This window comes from Aquarana catesbeiana, linkage group LG08 (genome assembly GCF_042186555.1).
Source record: "Aquarana catesbeiana isolate 2022-GZ linkage group LG08, ASM4218655v1, whole genome shotgun sequence".
NCBI lineage: Eukaryota > Metazoa > Chordata > Amphibia > Anura > Ranidae > Aquarana > Aquarana catesbeiana.
The window spans coordinates 23475507-23489407 of record NC_133331.1 but is presented as its reverse complement, the minus strand read 5'-3'; the positions used below and the strand labels follow the sequence as shown (position 1 = coordinate 23489407).

The 13901-nt window shown below is 41.9% G+C and overlaps 1 protein-coding gene across 1 annotated transcript in view; it reads left to right on the top strand.

Annotated features, from left to right (window-relative positions):
• LOC141106651 (uncharacterized) overlaps positions 1 to 13233 on the top strand; it is a 198150-nt gene extending 184917 nt beyond the window's left edge. Inside the window, exons 27-28 of the mRNA XM_073597594.1 lie at positions 3843 to 3953; positions 12710 to 13233. Of these exons, the coding sequence (XP_073453695.1) occupies positions 3843 to 3953; positions 12710 to 13233 (635 nt within the window). The remainder of the gene's footprint in view (positions 1 to 3842; positions 3954 to 12709) is intronic.
• Positions 13234 to 13901: the final 668 nt, after the last annotated feature.

The window sequence follows — 13901 nt, the reverse complement described above, 5'->3', positions numbered from 1 at the left end:
TGGTTAAACATTAGGATGGAGAAGATTGCAGCTAACAATAAAATTTCTGCCCCTTGTCCATATGCAGCCTTTAATCTCCTTCCAGCTACATGTACTTAAAGCGGTTGTAAAAAGGGGGCGCATGCATGGCGCGATGCGGGATAGACGTGAGTAATCACAGTTCCGTCGGTCCCGGTCATCACAGGCCTAAATACCAGGGCTATATCGCTCACATCTAGGCGAAAGCGGCTCCATCTCCTAGAGGACACAGCGGTCCATGCCTGGAAGGGAATCGGGACATTTTAAACGCTCCAAACACCATCTAACTAACTTTCTGCTGGACGCAGCAGATAGAAAGAGCAGGAAGATGTCCCAAGATGGCGCCGGCGCCAGCACACAGGCGGCCTTAGGAAAATCTGCATCCAATCCATCCAATCTCTCATCTAACGCTGGGATCAGTGAGTACCCATCTCCCCTCTCCAAAGCTGACTTAGATGCTAGCCTGACCACCATTTTTGATAAATTAGTGGACAAGATTGAAAGCGAAGTTCATAAATCCACTACAGCCCTGTCACAAGAGATTGCCAGCATTGGCACTCGCACTGACATACTGGAAACTAAACATGATGAACTTTCACTTGCCCATAATGACTTAAGGAAAGATTATGAATCACTAGCAGAAAGCTTTGCATTTATGGAAGCCCAGGTTGAAGATCTTGACAACCGAAATAGACGCCATAACATCAGATTACGCGGCGTCCCAGAATCGGTCACAGACCTTATGCCTACAGTTTCCAAGATATTTCATAATCTCCTACCAGATAAACCTTTATCTGCGATAGAATCCACAGGGCATTACGTCCCAAACCCACTCCTGACAAACCACCCAGGGATATTATTATGTGCATGAAAGACTTCCTGGTTAAAGAGGACATCATGCGTGCAGCGAGGAACTCCCCTAACATCTCCCTGGATGATAAAAAGCTGCAGATATACCCAGATATCTCCCCTGCTACACTAGATAGAAGACGCAGGATGAAGGATGTTACTAACATCTTACAAGCAGCAAGAATAAAATATAGATGATGCTTTCCATTCAAACTCACTATCCCATACAACGGATCCACATACACAGTCTACAATATAATTGAAGGCAAAGAACTGCTTGTGAAACTGGGCCTGTTGGAACCGGAGCCACCTAACAGATTTCCCTCAACCCCTAGACCCTCCCCAATCTGGTCCACTCCTTCCTCCAGACGAAACACAAGCAACCAAAGAAGATGGCGTCAACCATTCCAGGAAAACGCCTCATGACCACATACAACACTCTTCTAACCCTCTGTTGTATAGGAGTTTGTTTTCCTTTGAGAAGAAGACAGTGGGAAGAGACTTATTTTTTCCTTTTTTCTTTTTGAAGATGGATTATTCGACCCACGCAACAGGATCCAATGGACTGGCTTCATATTAGTCTCCGTCCAACTAGCATCCTAAACAGTTCTTCTTCCAAAAATGGAAGCCCAGGACACTTTCTCTTCCCACAAGAACTTTTCCCTGTGGAAGCTGAGGAGTCCCCTGTAACAAATATCCTCATAAAAAGTTTTGTTTTTTATTTTTGAGGTTCTCACCTTTTGCCTAAACAGACTTCCACTTTATACCTCCTCCTTCGGTTAGAGTTACAATTTAAGGGATGTCCCTTAGCCATATCATTGAGACGTGAAGTGGCAATATTCCCATCTGATACCCCACCCTTCTCCTCCCCCTCTCCCCCCTCCCCCCCCCTCCCTTCCTCCCCACTCTTCTAATTTTTCAACTCTCCCCCCGGTTACTTTATATGGTTTTGTTTTTGAAACTTTAAGCTATCTCAGAAATACGGCCTGTGACATCCGCCACAGCTGGATTGCCCCCCATCCTGCTCGTGTTGTTAGTTGCGACACCCCCGTCTTTGTGTTGTCGCGCCTGACCGCACTTGCAGGACTAGGACTGTATTGTCCTCTTGAAGTTAATTCACTTGTTAGTGACAGGATGTTTCTTGTCCCTTTGTTACTATTTTACATTCTTGTTTTATACATTATTGTCGCCCTTAAGGCAAAAAATATAATTCTTTTAAAAACTGGAAGTTTTCATGACATCTTTCGACCACAGAGGTCTGAATATTGGTATAATTGTTTTTATTATGGCATGTTACTCTCATGGTATGTTATACAATACATAGTGTTCCTTATATTCTTACAGTATTTCTCCCCCCACCCTTTTGGAAGTATTACCACTATACTTACTAAACATACACAAAAAATATCCTTATCTATAGCTTATCTCACATTCAAGATGGATTCTATTCATAAACATATTACCTTACCCACATATAATGGTCCTCAGAATTATATCACACAACGTTCAGGGATTTAACTCACCTCACAAACGGAAAAAAGCCTTCCAACACTATAAAAGGTTGGGAGCGGATGTTATCCTCATGCAGGAAACCCATTTTGCTTCCACTAACCATCCCAATTATTTTGACAAGACCTATAACCAATTTTATTACACTACTTTTCATAACAAAACTCGTGGGGTGGCCATTTTCATACGCAACACCATTATCCTAGACATACAAAACATATATAAAGATGTTGATAGTCGGTATATCATCATCAAGGGTCTTATTAATAATAAAGCGATAACAATAGCATCAGTTTACGCCCCGGACAAATCTCAATCTACCTTTTTCACAAATTTCTTTGATAAGCTTGACCAATACAGCTCACCTCATATAATTTTAGGTGGAGACTTTAACCTAACCGCACACCCAACCCTAGACGGAAGTAAAACTTCCTCCTTCCTCTAAAGCATTTTCTAAATCTATAAACCGATATTTAAATAATTTTCAACTTATAGACTCTTGGAGATCCCACAATGTAGGGATTAGGGCCTATACACATTATTCTTACCCCCACGACGTCTATGCTAGACAAGACTATATCTTTTGCACCCCCATAATGTTGGCTAGTTCTTCCAATGCCCTTATCCATCCCTGCCCCTGGTCTGACCACGACATTACCTACTTTGAAACATCACACATAGGACTCTCTCCTTCCCCCTACAATTAGCAACTAAATGATTCAATTCTAACTGAGCACTCAATAACACAAACTATTTCATCACACATTGAAAACTATTTCACTGAAAACGCTATTGATGATATCTCCCCCACAACCCTCTGGACAGCTCATAAAGCAGTTCTACGTGGTCATCTAATCAGCATAGCAGCAAAAAGAAATAGAGAAAGACTCACAAACATTAAAAATCTTACCAAAGATTTAAACCTTCTTTACAATAAGTTACAACAAAACCCCACCCAAGAAATCACAAAACAAATTCAAGATAAACGTAAAGCTCTAGATCATATGTTATCAGCAAATACTGAAAAATCCCTGAGATTCTCAAAAGCTAAATTTTTATTACACAGTAACTCCCCCTCAGCTATGTTCGCCAAAAAACTTAACCATGATCATAAACCCCCTCATACATATAAACTTAGAGATCAAACTGGAAATATGATCACCCATCCACAAGGTATGCTTAAAATCTTCTCCTCCTTCTATAAGGACCTACTTTGTAGTCCACAACTCCCTCTTGATCAACCCTCTAAATCATGGCTAGATGATATCCAACTACCTGCTTAATAGAATACCTTAACGCTCCTTGCACAGAAGCAGAAATAACCAAAATTATTAAATCTCTCAAAACATCTACTGCCCCTGGCCCAGATGGCTTCTCATCTTCATATTATAAAAAATATACCTCTCTCTTAACCCCATATCTATCCAAACTTTTCAATCATATTCTTAATGGTAATCATTTTCCAGATGAAATGCTTCCAGCTAACCTTTCCCTTATCCCCAAACCACTTAAAGATCACTCTCTCCCTCAAAACTACCGACCTATATCGGTCCTTAACAATGACCTAAAAATCTTTGGTAGGTTACTCTCGGATAGACTAGCAGCAGTCATCACAAATTTAATACATATAAACCAAACTGGTTTTATCCCTGGTCGACAGATAGTCGATAATGTTAGACTAGTCACTAATATCATTCAAGATGCCAACCTAATCTCCCACCAATTATGCCTTCTCAGTTTGGATATTCATAAGGCGTTTGACAGCGTTAGCTGGTCATATCTAAACTATCTACTACCCAAATACGGAATCTCAGATAAATTTCTACAGGGATTCAACGCACTTTATCACAATCCTCAAACTAGAATTAGAATCCCTGGACACAATTCTGACTTCTTCCCCCTCAGTAGAGGCACTAGACAGGGCTGCCCCTTATCACCACTATTGTTTGCTTTGGCAATTGAACCCTTAGCCCACAAGATTAGGAATAGTATTGATATAAAAGGATACACAAAATGTGATAGAGAATTCAAACTCAGCTTATACGCAGATGATACTCTTCTGTTCCTCACAGATCCCCTCACTTCTATTCCATCCCTCTTAAAAGAACTTAAATCTTTCCAAACCATTTCAGGGCTCAAAATTAACACCAATAAATGTTCCGCTTTACCAATTACTTACACCCAAAATTTCCAATCCCTACTATCAAAAAATTTCCCATTTGATTGGTGTTCTAAGTCATTCAAATACCTCGGTATCACAATCTCCTCAACCCACAACCTTTTGTATAGACCTAACTATATCCCATTATTCTCGCATATCACATCTCTCTTGAAGTCATGGTCTTCCTTTCATATTTCCTTCCTTGGTAGAATATGCGCTATCAAAATGACGATTCTTCCTAAACTTCTATACTATTTCTGTGCCCTACCTATCAATGTTCCCAAATCTAAACTGACTTCCCTTCAAAGAGAAATCAACAAATTTATATGGGCAGATAAAAAACTGAGATGCAGCTATGCCCTTATGCATAGACCACAAGCTACAGGTGGCCTAGGCCTTCCAAACTTGTGGCTTTATTACTTAGCCACAAGACTTACGCAACTTACCCAATGGTTCACTCCCTCAATAAACACCCCATGGAAATTGTTTGAATCCATCTCAATTCTCCCACTCCATTTACAGGGAATCCTATGGTCCAATACTACCTCATATAGCAAGCTTATGAAACAAAATATTATAATAGCTCAATTTTATCAGATATGGATTAAATATTAAGATATATACAAACTCTCCTCAGACACACCACCTTTGGCCTCCTTTTTAGGAGATCCTAGATTTATATATGCCTATAATAACAGACAATCTTTCTCCACTTGGATCGACAAAAATTTAATTACACTGAGATCTCTTCAACAAAAGTGGGAATTTACCTCATTTTCAGCACTACAAGTCACACACAATCTACCTACATATGAGCTCTAACGTTACCAGCAAATCAAATCCTTCTACGCTAAATATTTTGCACTAAACACGCACCCTTCATACACAACCTTTGAACATATATGTATTTTATCCTCTAGAGACAGAGGCCTTATTTCCAGGTTGTATTGTTATGTTAATAGTGTTGGAGTTCCAGATAAATCTACTCAAATGCTTCAATGGGAAGTGGATATGGATGTCTCAATTAGTGTTGAAGAATGGTGTTCCATGTCAGAAAATCTTCGTAAGTGCAACAGAGCTATCACCTTTAGAGAGACTCCAAATAAGATTTTTTCTAGATGGTACCTTACCCCTTCAAAACTCCACACTTACTACCCATCCATCTCTCCTGATTGTTTTAGGGGATGTTCGGATTCTGGTACCCTCTTACACATATTTTGGAGCTGCAGCCATATTAACCGTATATGGCACAAAGCAATTGAATTAATAGAACAATCCTCTAAACAAAAAATTATCCTCTCTCCTCAGATATGCTTGCTATATGCTAATATACCGGGCATAACTACCCCCTGTATGAGACTGTTCCACTCCCTATGCAGTTCAATACACTGGATGACAGCCTATAATTGGAAATCTACCAATCTATCATGGCAACAAGTAATAAATAGAATGGAACTCCTCAGACTTTCTGAGTGGATTTATCACACCCTTAATGACACTATCCATATTCACAAAAAGAAATGGGCCTATTGGAACCCAACCTAACTATCATTAATATATTATTACCATCTTCTCCTACTACCTTATGAAGATACTATGTTATGCTTTATATTACTCAGGTATAAGCCTATTTTCATTGTTCATGACCGCTTCTGTTACACAATGTTAAATAACCTTTTTCTTTATATACAATTTATTGTATCGATGTTAAGTATTAATGATAAATCATACCTAATGTCTGTTCACCTAAACTTCCAAATAAAACTTTTGTAAACAAAAAAAAAAAGCGGTTGTAAAAAACAAAAAAAAAAAACACACAAAACAGAAAAAAAAAAACAGTAAGGCAAAAGGCATAAGGAGCTAGTACTAGCTCTTTATGAAATACTTTAGAACGAAGCTCCCGCACCGCCGCCGGACATCGCTGAGGGCAGGGCCGCTGTTATAAATCATGGGGCCCTGTACAGCCTACATGACGGGGCCCCCCCTTCAATCATGCCCTTGGCCCTGCCCCTGGTCCCTGACCCCCGGTTGTAGCGAAATGCAGGTTTGTTGCCGTTTACATATGCGTGCGGAGCCAACGCATGTGTTTGCAATTAGTCAGCATGAAGGAGCAGGGCGCAGTTTAAATTTCTTTTAAATTGCATTTTATTTATTTTATTACAAATAAAAAAATAAAAAATAAAAATCTTACACTGTATCTTTAAAAAAAAAAAAAAAAAATGTAATTTATGCTTTCACAAGGGATGCACAACATCCCTTGTGTTAGCATGGACCATGACAGGTCCTTTTTATGGAGAGATCTGAGGTATTTTAGACCCCATATCTGTCTTCTGGCCTCCAAAAGCATTGAGATGCTTGTTCAAGCCGGTAATGGCTTCTTTACATGAGCCTGAAACCGGGAGTGAGAAAAATACTCGTCACTTCTGGTTTCTGCCGTCACGCGGTGGGGGGAACAACATCCACCCCCTCTCACTGTGTCCCAGTAACTGGATGCTACTGGTCACATCTTAAAAAGCAGTAAAGGTGGTGGTGGGGCCCCTTTCCACTGCCTTTAAAAGTAATCCAGGGGCTTCTTAGCCACTAAGGTTACTTTTACTTTGTGCAGAATTGCTGGGGCTAGAAAAAAAAAAAAAGATATATCGATCATTGCTGTAGAGATGACCGAGATATCACTCTTCCAATCCAGCGACATACTGGTATGTTCCTGGACGGGAAACAGTTAACCGCTTGCTGACCAGCGCCCAACGATGTACGTCAGCACAATGGCACGGCTGCACAAATGGGCGTACCTGTACGTCCCCTTTAACCACTAAGCCACCGCCCACCGTCATATGACGGCTGGACGAGGCTTCTGTTATTCTGGGAGGACGTCATATGACGTCCTCGCCTTCCCGAGCCACTCGGGACCCGGTGCGCGTGCCCGGCGGCCGCGATGTCCGCCGGGCACCCGCGATTGCCGGGTAACACAGCAGGAGCGTGGATCTGTGCATGTAAACACAGATCCACGTCCTGTCAGAGAGGAGAGGAGACCGATGGCGTGTCCCTTGTACATAGGGACAGCGATCGGTCACCTCCCCCAGTCAGTCCCCTCCCCCCACAGTTAGAATCACCTCCTTAGGTAATACATTAACCCCTCGAGCGCCCCCTAGTGTTAACCCCTTCCCTGCCAGTCACATTTACACAGTAATCAATGCAATTTTATAGCATTGATCGCTGTATAAATGTGAATGGTCCCAAAAATGTGTCAAAAGTGTCCGATGTGTCCGCCGCAATATCGCAGTCACAATAAAAATTGCAGATCGCCGCCATTACTAGTAAAAAATAAATAAATAATAAAAATGCTATAAATCTATCCCGTATTTTGTAGACGCTATAACTTTTGCGCAAACCAATCAATATACACTTATCGCAATTTTTTTTTACCAAAAATATGTAGAAGAATACGTATCGGCCTAAACTGAGGAAAAAATTTGTTAAAAAAAAAAAAAAATTGGATATTTATTATAGCAAAAAGTAAAAAATATTGTGTTTTTTCAAAATTGTCCCTCTTCTTTTGTTTATAGCGCAAGAAATAAAAACCGCAGAGGTGATCAAATACCACCAAAAGAAAGCTCTATTTGTGGGAAAAAAATGATAAAAATTTAATTAAGGTGCAGTGTAACACGACCGCGCAATTGTCATTCAAAGTGCGACAGCGCTGAAAACTGAAAAATGGCTTGGGCAGGAAGGGGGTGTACGTGCCCTGTATTGAGGTGGTTAAATCGCGGGCTAGTAGGCGACACACACGCTGCATTAGCCAGCCCGTGGGTCCCGTGGACTCGATATTCGCCGGTGGCCCACGATTGTGACACAGAGAGGCAGGACGGGGAGATGCCTATGTAAACAAGGCATTTCCCTGTTCTGCCTAGCAACATGAGAGGAATCTACTGCTCATCCCCCCTACAGTTAGAAAACACTGAGGGAACACAGTTAACCCCATGATTGCCCCCTAGAGTTTAACCCCTTCCCTGACAGGGTCATTTACACAGTAATCAAAGCATTTTTGTAGAACTGATCGCTGTATAAATGTCACTGGTCCCAAAATAGTGTCAAAAGTGTCCGATGTGTCTGCAGTCACGATACAAAAAAAAAAAAAAAAAAAAAACGCAGATCGCCGCCATTACTAATAAAAAAATAATAATAATAAAAATGCCATAAAACTATCTCCTATTTTGTAGACGCTATAACTTTTGTACAAACCAATCAATATACACTAATGCCGCGTACACACGAGCGGACTTTACGGCAGACTTTGTCCTGCTGACTTTGACGGACTTTGCGACGGACTTTCCTAATGAACTTGCCTACACACGATCAACCAAAGTCCGGATTCAAAACGTGATGACGTATGAACGGACTAAAACAAGGAAGTTCATAGCCAGTAGCCAATAGCTGCCCTAGCGTCGGTTTTTGTCCATCGGACTAGCATACAGACGAGTGGACTTTTCGTCCGGACTCGAGTCCATCGAAAAGATTTGATACATGTTTCATTTCTAGGTCCATTGAACTTTTGGGGAAAAAAAAGTCTGCTGGAGCCCACACACGATCGAATTGTCCGACGGACTCTGGTCCGCCGAACCAAGTGTGCCGTAAAGTCCGGTTGTGTGTACACGGCATTATTGTGATTTTTTTTTTACCAAAAATATGTAGAAGAATACATATTGGCCTAAAGTGAGGAAAAAAAATTTATATTTTTGGGGGGATATTTATTATAGCAAAAAGTAAAAAATATGAGAAAATTACAGCTTCTGCAGATTGAAGAAAAAAAAAAAAAAAAAAGTGATTTTTATTAACATTCAATTACAATATGACTTGTATTGCAATTGTATACGCTATATTATTTTTTCTTTATTTGCTATTTTTTTTCCCCCGCAAAAGTGGAGTTACCCTTTGAATCAATTGGTCAATAAAAGGCTGCTGTAGCCATTTCAAATCCATGTCATGCAGTCTGTGTATTTATTGGGGCTCATTGGGGGGGGGGGGGAACAATTGGCGAAACCAGTCAAGTGGCCTTGTATGGGTTGCTGATGAGATTCACAAACTTCTCTGCAGCTCGGTAAACATATTGCCATCCCTTTTCCTGAACTCTACTGGTTGGTAGATTAAAGTCCAAAGGCAGCTTTGCGCCTAAAGCATGCAGCACAGAGCCTTCAGTGTTGCATTTTGAGGGAATATTCAAACAAATTGGAGAGGAAAAAATCCAACCCCAAATTAGGATCATGCCAATTTTGACGGGTTTCAGCTTTAAGTTTCTGGGTAAAGTCACCTGGTCACTTTTTTTTTTTTTTAAACCTACATTCCTTCTATTTTTTAAATAGGCCTATTGGTTCTAGTGTTAGCGATAATTATTATGTGCCACAAATTATGTGTAATTAGGGTATGTATACTGTGCTGGAGAGAAGTATCTGGAAATAGAGACTTCCAGGCATCATGACATCACAGTGAGAGCGGGTGTTGCAATTTAGGATAAGGAAATAGGTCTTTAATCCCTCAAGGCTTCTGAATGAAACAGCAAGTCATCATTAAGGTAGTGTTTGCGTAAATTTTATAAATGATGAAATGAATCATGGGATCATCCGGGATTGCAAAATTTAATTAATGTCTCTGAAATGCAAATAGGATGGAAATTTCATTAGTAATAATCACTGGAATCATAACATGTTTAACCTAACAACCTGTGCACATAGAAGAGAAGCTGAAGGTCTGAGATGATACAGATAGATCTCTTTCCTATTAACCTTTCGCAAAAAGTATTAAATATTTTATAGAAAACATCATATCAATTCACTGTATGAGCCTCCCACACCTACATCAATTAACCACTTCAGCCCTGGAAGGTTGGCCCCTTAACGACCAGGCCATTTTTTTGCGATACGGCACTGCGTCGTTTTAACTGACAATTGCGCGGTCATGCAACGTTGTACAAAAACAAAATTGACGTCTTTTTCCCCACAAATAGAGCTTTCTTTTGGTGGCATTTGATCGCCTCTGCGATTTTTATTTTGTGCACTATAAACAAGCGACAATTTTGAAACAAAAAAATATATGTTTTTTTTACTTTTTGCTATAATAAATATCCCCCAAATTAAAAAAAAAAAAAAGTCTTCCTTAGTTTAGGCCGATATGTATTCTTCTACATATTTTTGGTAAAAAAAAATAAGAAAAATGAAAAATTGCAATAAGCGTATATTGATTGGTTTGCGCAAAAGTTATAGTGTCCACAAAATAGGGGATAGATTAATGGCATTTTTATTATAAAATTTACTTTTTTTTTTTTTTTTTACTAGTAATGGTGGCGATCTGTTTTATCAGGACTGCAACACTTTGACACTTTTTTGGGACCAGTGACATTAATAAAGCAATCAGAGCTAAAAATAGCCACTGATTACTGTATAAATGGCAGGCAAGGGGTTAACGCTAGGGGGCGATCAAGGGGTTAACTGTGTTCCCTCTCTGTGTTCTAACTGTAGGGGGGATGGGACTGACTGAGGGAGGAGACCGATCGGTGTTCCTACTTAGTAGGAACACACGATCTGTCTCCTCTCCTCTGAGAGAACGGGGATGTGTGTGTTTACACACACATCCCCGTTCTCGTTCTGTCACAAGCGATTGACGGTGACATCACGCCTGCGGGGCACACGCATCGGCTCCGGGACACACAGCCGGCACATGCGCCTGCTATGATGTCTTAAAGGAGTGCTTTCTCCCTGTCCAAGTTTGTCCACGTAGCGTTTCCCCCGTATGGGCTGCTTGTAGTTGTGGTCCATCTGTCACCTTGCCCAGCCAAGCACACAATCCTCAGTCACTCAGTAGACAGAAAACAGTCCGTGCACTTTGTTTTTTATATTTATTGCGGGAATTAAACTTGGATGGGGGTCGGGTAGGTTAAGGAAAAATGGATTGGTTCCCCCAAGGGTTTTTTTTTTTTTTTTAGCAGCTAAATATTTCAATCAAGTTGTTTAAGTTTTTGATAAAATCTTTTTTCTGACGCCAACATGGCAGCATACTAGTGATAGAGCTCCGCCTCTTGACCACTCCCTCAGGACAAGTGACTAGCATAAATGAAGGCATGGTTAGCCGCCACCCCATGCTTCTTTTTTTCCTCATACCTCCACGCTCCAGTGATGAAGTAAGGAATTTTATGTCCCCCACCCTGCCGATGAGCAGTAACCGACTGGGTTCAAGCCTCTCCCAGTGCGTAGTCTCGGTGCTTGGGCTGCTAACATTGAGCTAATAAGCCTGAGAGACCCTCGTCTGTTTGGTCTTGATGGGTCCCTGCAGTGTTTCCTCTTTAGGAATGAAATCTGCCATGCAGCATGACTTGGTTCCAGGAACTTTGGGGGGGCCAGCCTGTCATTTCCTTTTCTAGGGGCTTCCTTGTCAGCTATGTCTTTACCTGTTTTATTCAGTTCCTGCTCTTCTCCTTTCTTACTTGGCTTTTAGTAGGTTCCGGGTGAGCGAGGAGTGCTCTGCACCGTGCAGTAGGTGTCAGGGTCTCCCTATAGGCGTGGGGCGGCCGCCCAGCACCGTATTTAATAGCCTAGGGCACTCCCAATGATGTCATAGGGCTGCGCCCGGTCCGCACATAAGCACTGAGCGACGGAAGCTCTGGGAGCCATTTTGGTTCTGGGCAAAGTGATTAGTTTTGCCCACAAACAGGAGGAGTCTGGGGGCAGGTTCTGTCCCAGGATCACCTAAGAGTGTCAGTGGGCTGCTGTGGGATGGGCAATATACAGCCTCCTGACTGTCTTCAAACTGTGAAGTTTGTTCCTGGATCAAGTCCCAGCAACCTTCTGTGTCGCCATCTGCTGGTAGGAAAGTTTTCTGTACGTAAAAAAAAAAAAAAAAAAAAAAAAAAGGGTACATTCTTTTTCTTTGGTTTGTTTGAGCTGTTTGCTTTGTTGTAGTTTTCACACTTTCATGTTAGAAGATTTCTGGCAATCTCCATCCTTCTATTTCTCTTTTCAGCGATCTCTCTTTTTCCGCTGGCCATCCCTTATTCTCTAATACCATGAGTCAGCCACCACTTATGTAAGACCCTCAATACTTAAGGTAGGGGGACCACCAGTTGGTAAGTTTTCAGGTGTCCTTAAAAGAGTGCCCTCTAATGCGGTTTGCTTTGATATGGTTCAGCTCCGCACGCTCACACTCTCGGAGTTAAAGAACAAGAGAGGACAGGCGTTCTCCAAAAGGAGCATAGCTCCGGACGTCGCTCCCGGTCAAAGAACAAAAAATCCAAAAGAGCATGTCGCGCCTCCTCTTCTCCAGAGCAATACAGGTGTCCCAGCAAGAGATCAGGCTGGGATTATGGCGCAGTCCCCCTATCCAATAAATTGGTGTGCAAAGACTGTCTAGACGAGTCTGCAGCAGACAGGGAACAGGACACTGTGCAAGTCTCATCATTACTGAAGAAGGTAGTACGAGATTCCTTGTCTGAGTTTACCTCAGCCCAGCCACCCGACCAAAGGGTCCCATTGGAAGATCAGCCGGGGACTTCAGCAAGCAGTATGACCATGACCAGTGTAAAAAAAAATGGCACTCCCACTCAGGAGAAAAGCTCCAAGGAAGACGTCTCCGATCCTCTTTCCCAGAGCCAGCGCCCCAGCAAGAGTCCTGCAGGGCCCATGGTGCAGTATCTATACCCAGGAGGCTGCTGAGTAGACACTGGCTGGAGGAGTGTACAGCTAACAGGTAATGCCAAATGTCTTTATTATTGATAAGAGTGGCACAAGATTCTGTTTTGAACTCGCTTTAATTACCTGAAGCAACCGTTACACTTGTATTGGAAACTGTTGGAGACTGTTGCCATAGGAGACAGCGCTCTATTCCGTGCAGATGTGGAGTCTTGCTGGATGCTTTTCCCTGTGTGGCTGTCCTGTAGAAGTCTGGGAGTTAACCGGGTTAGTATTACACAGACATATTTGGGTGCCCCAAGGAGAGTGGTAATGTAACGCACAGCACTTTAGTGGGTGTGGCCAAATTGCCCTTGCTGACATCATCACCCTTCAGTGAGGCCAAATAGCCACCTACAGCGGCAACAGTTTTGTATATGACTATATCGGTTACTTGGGGAGCCACAGCCTGGTCTGGGTAATATGTCCGGGTCTCAGGTGGACTGAAACCCTGACAAATGATTAAAAACCCGAACTGTCCGGGTGAATCCTGGACAGGTGGCACACCCTAGGTGTCTGGCGCCCATGAATCTACTTTGCAGAGACTGCTTGTTAAGTGGGTGGCGATTCTGTCTGGCAGCACTGGGGTTGCTGGTTCAAGTCCCCAACATGCTAATGCTTGTGTTGAAGTTTATATCTTCTCCCTGTGTGGG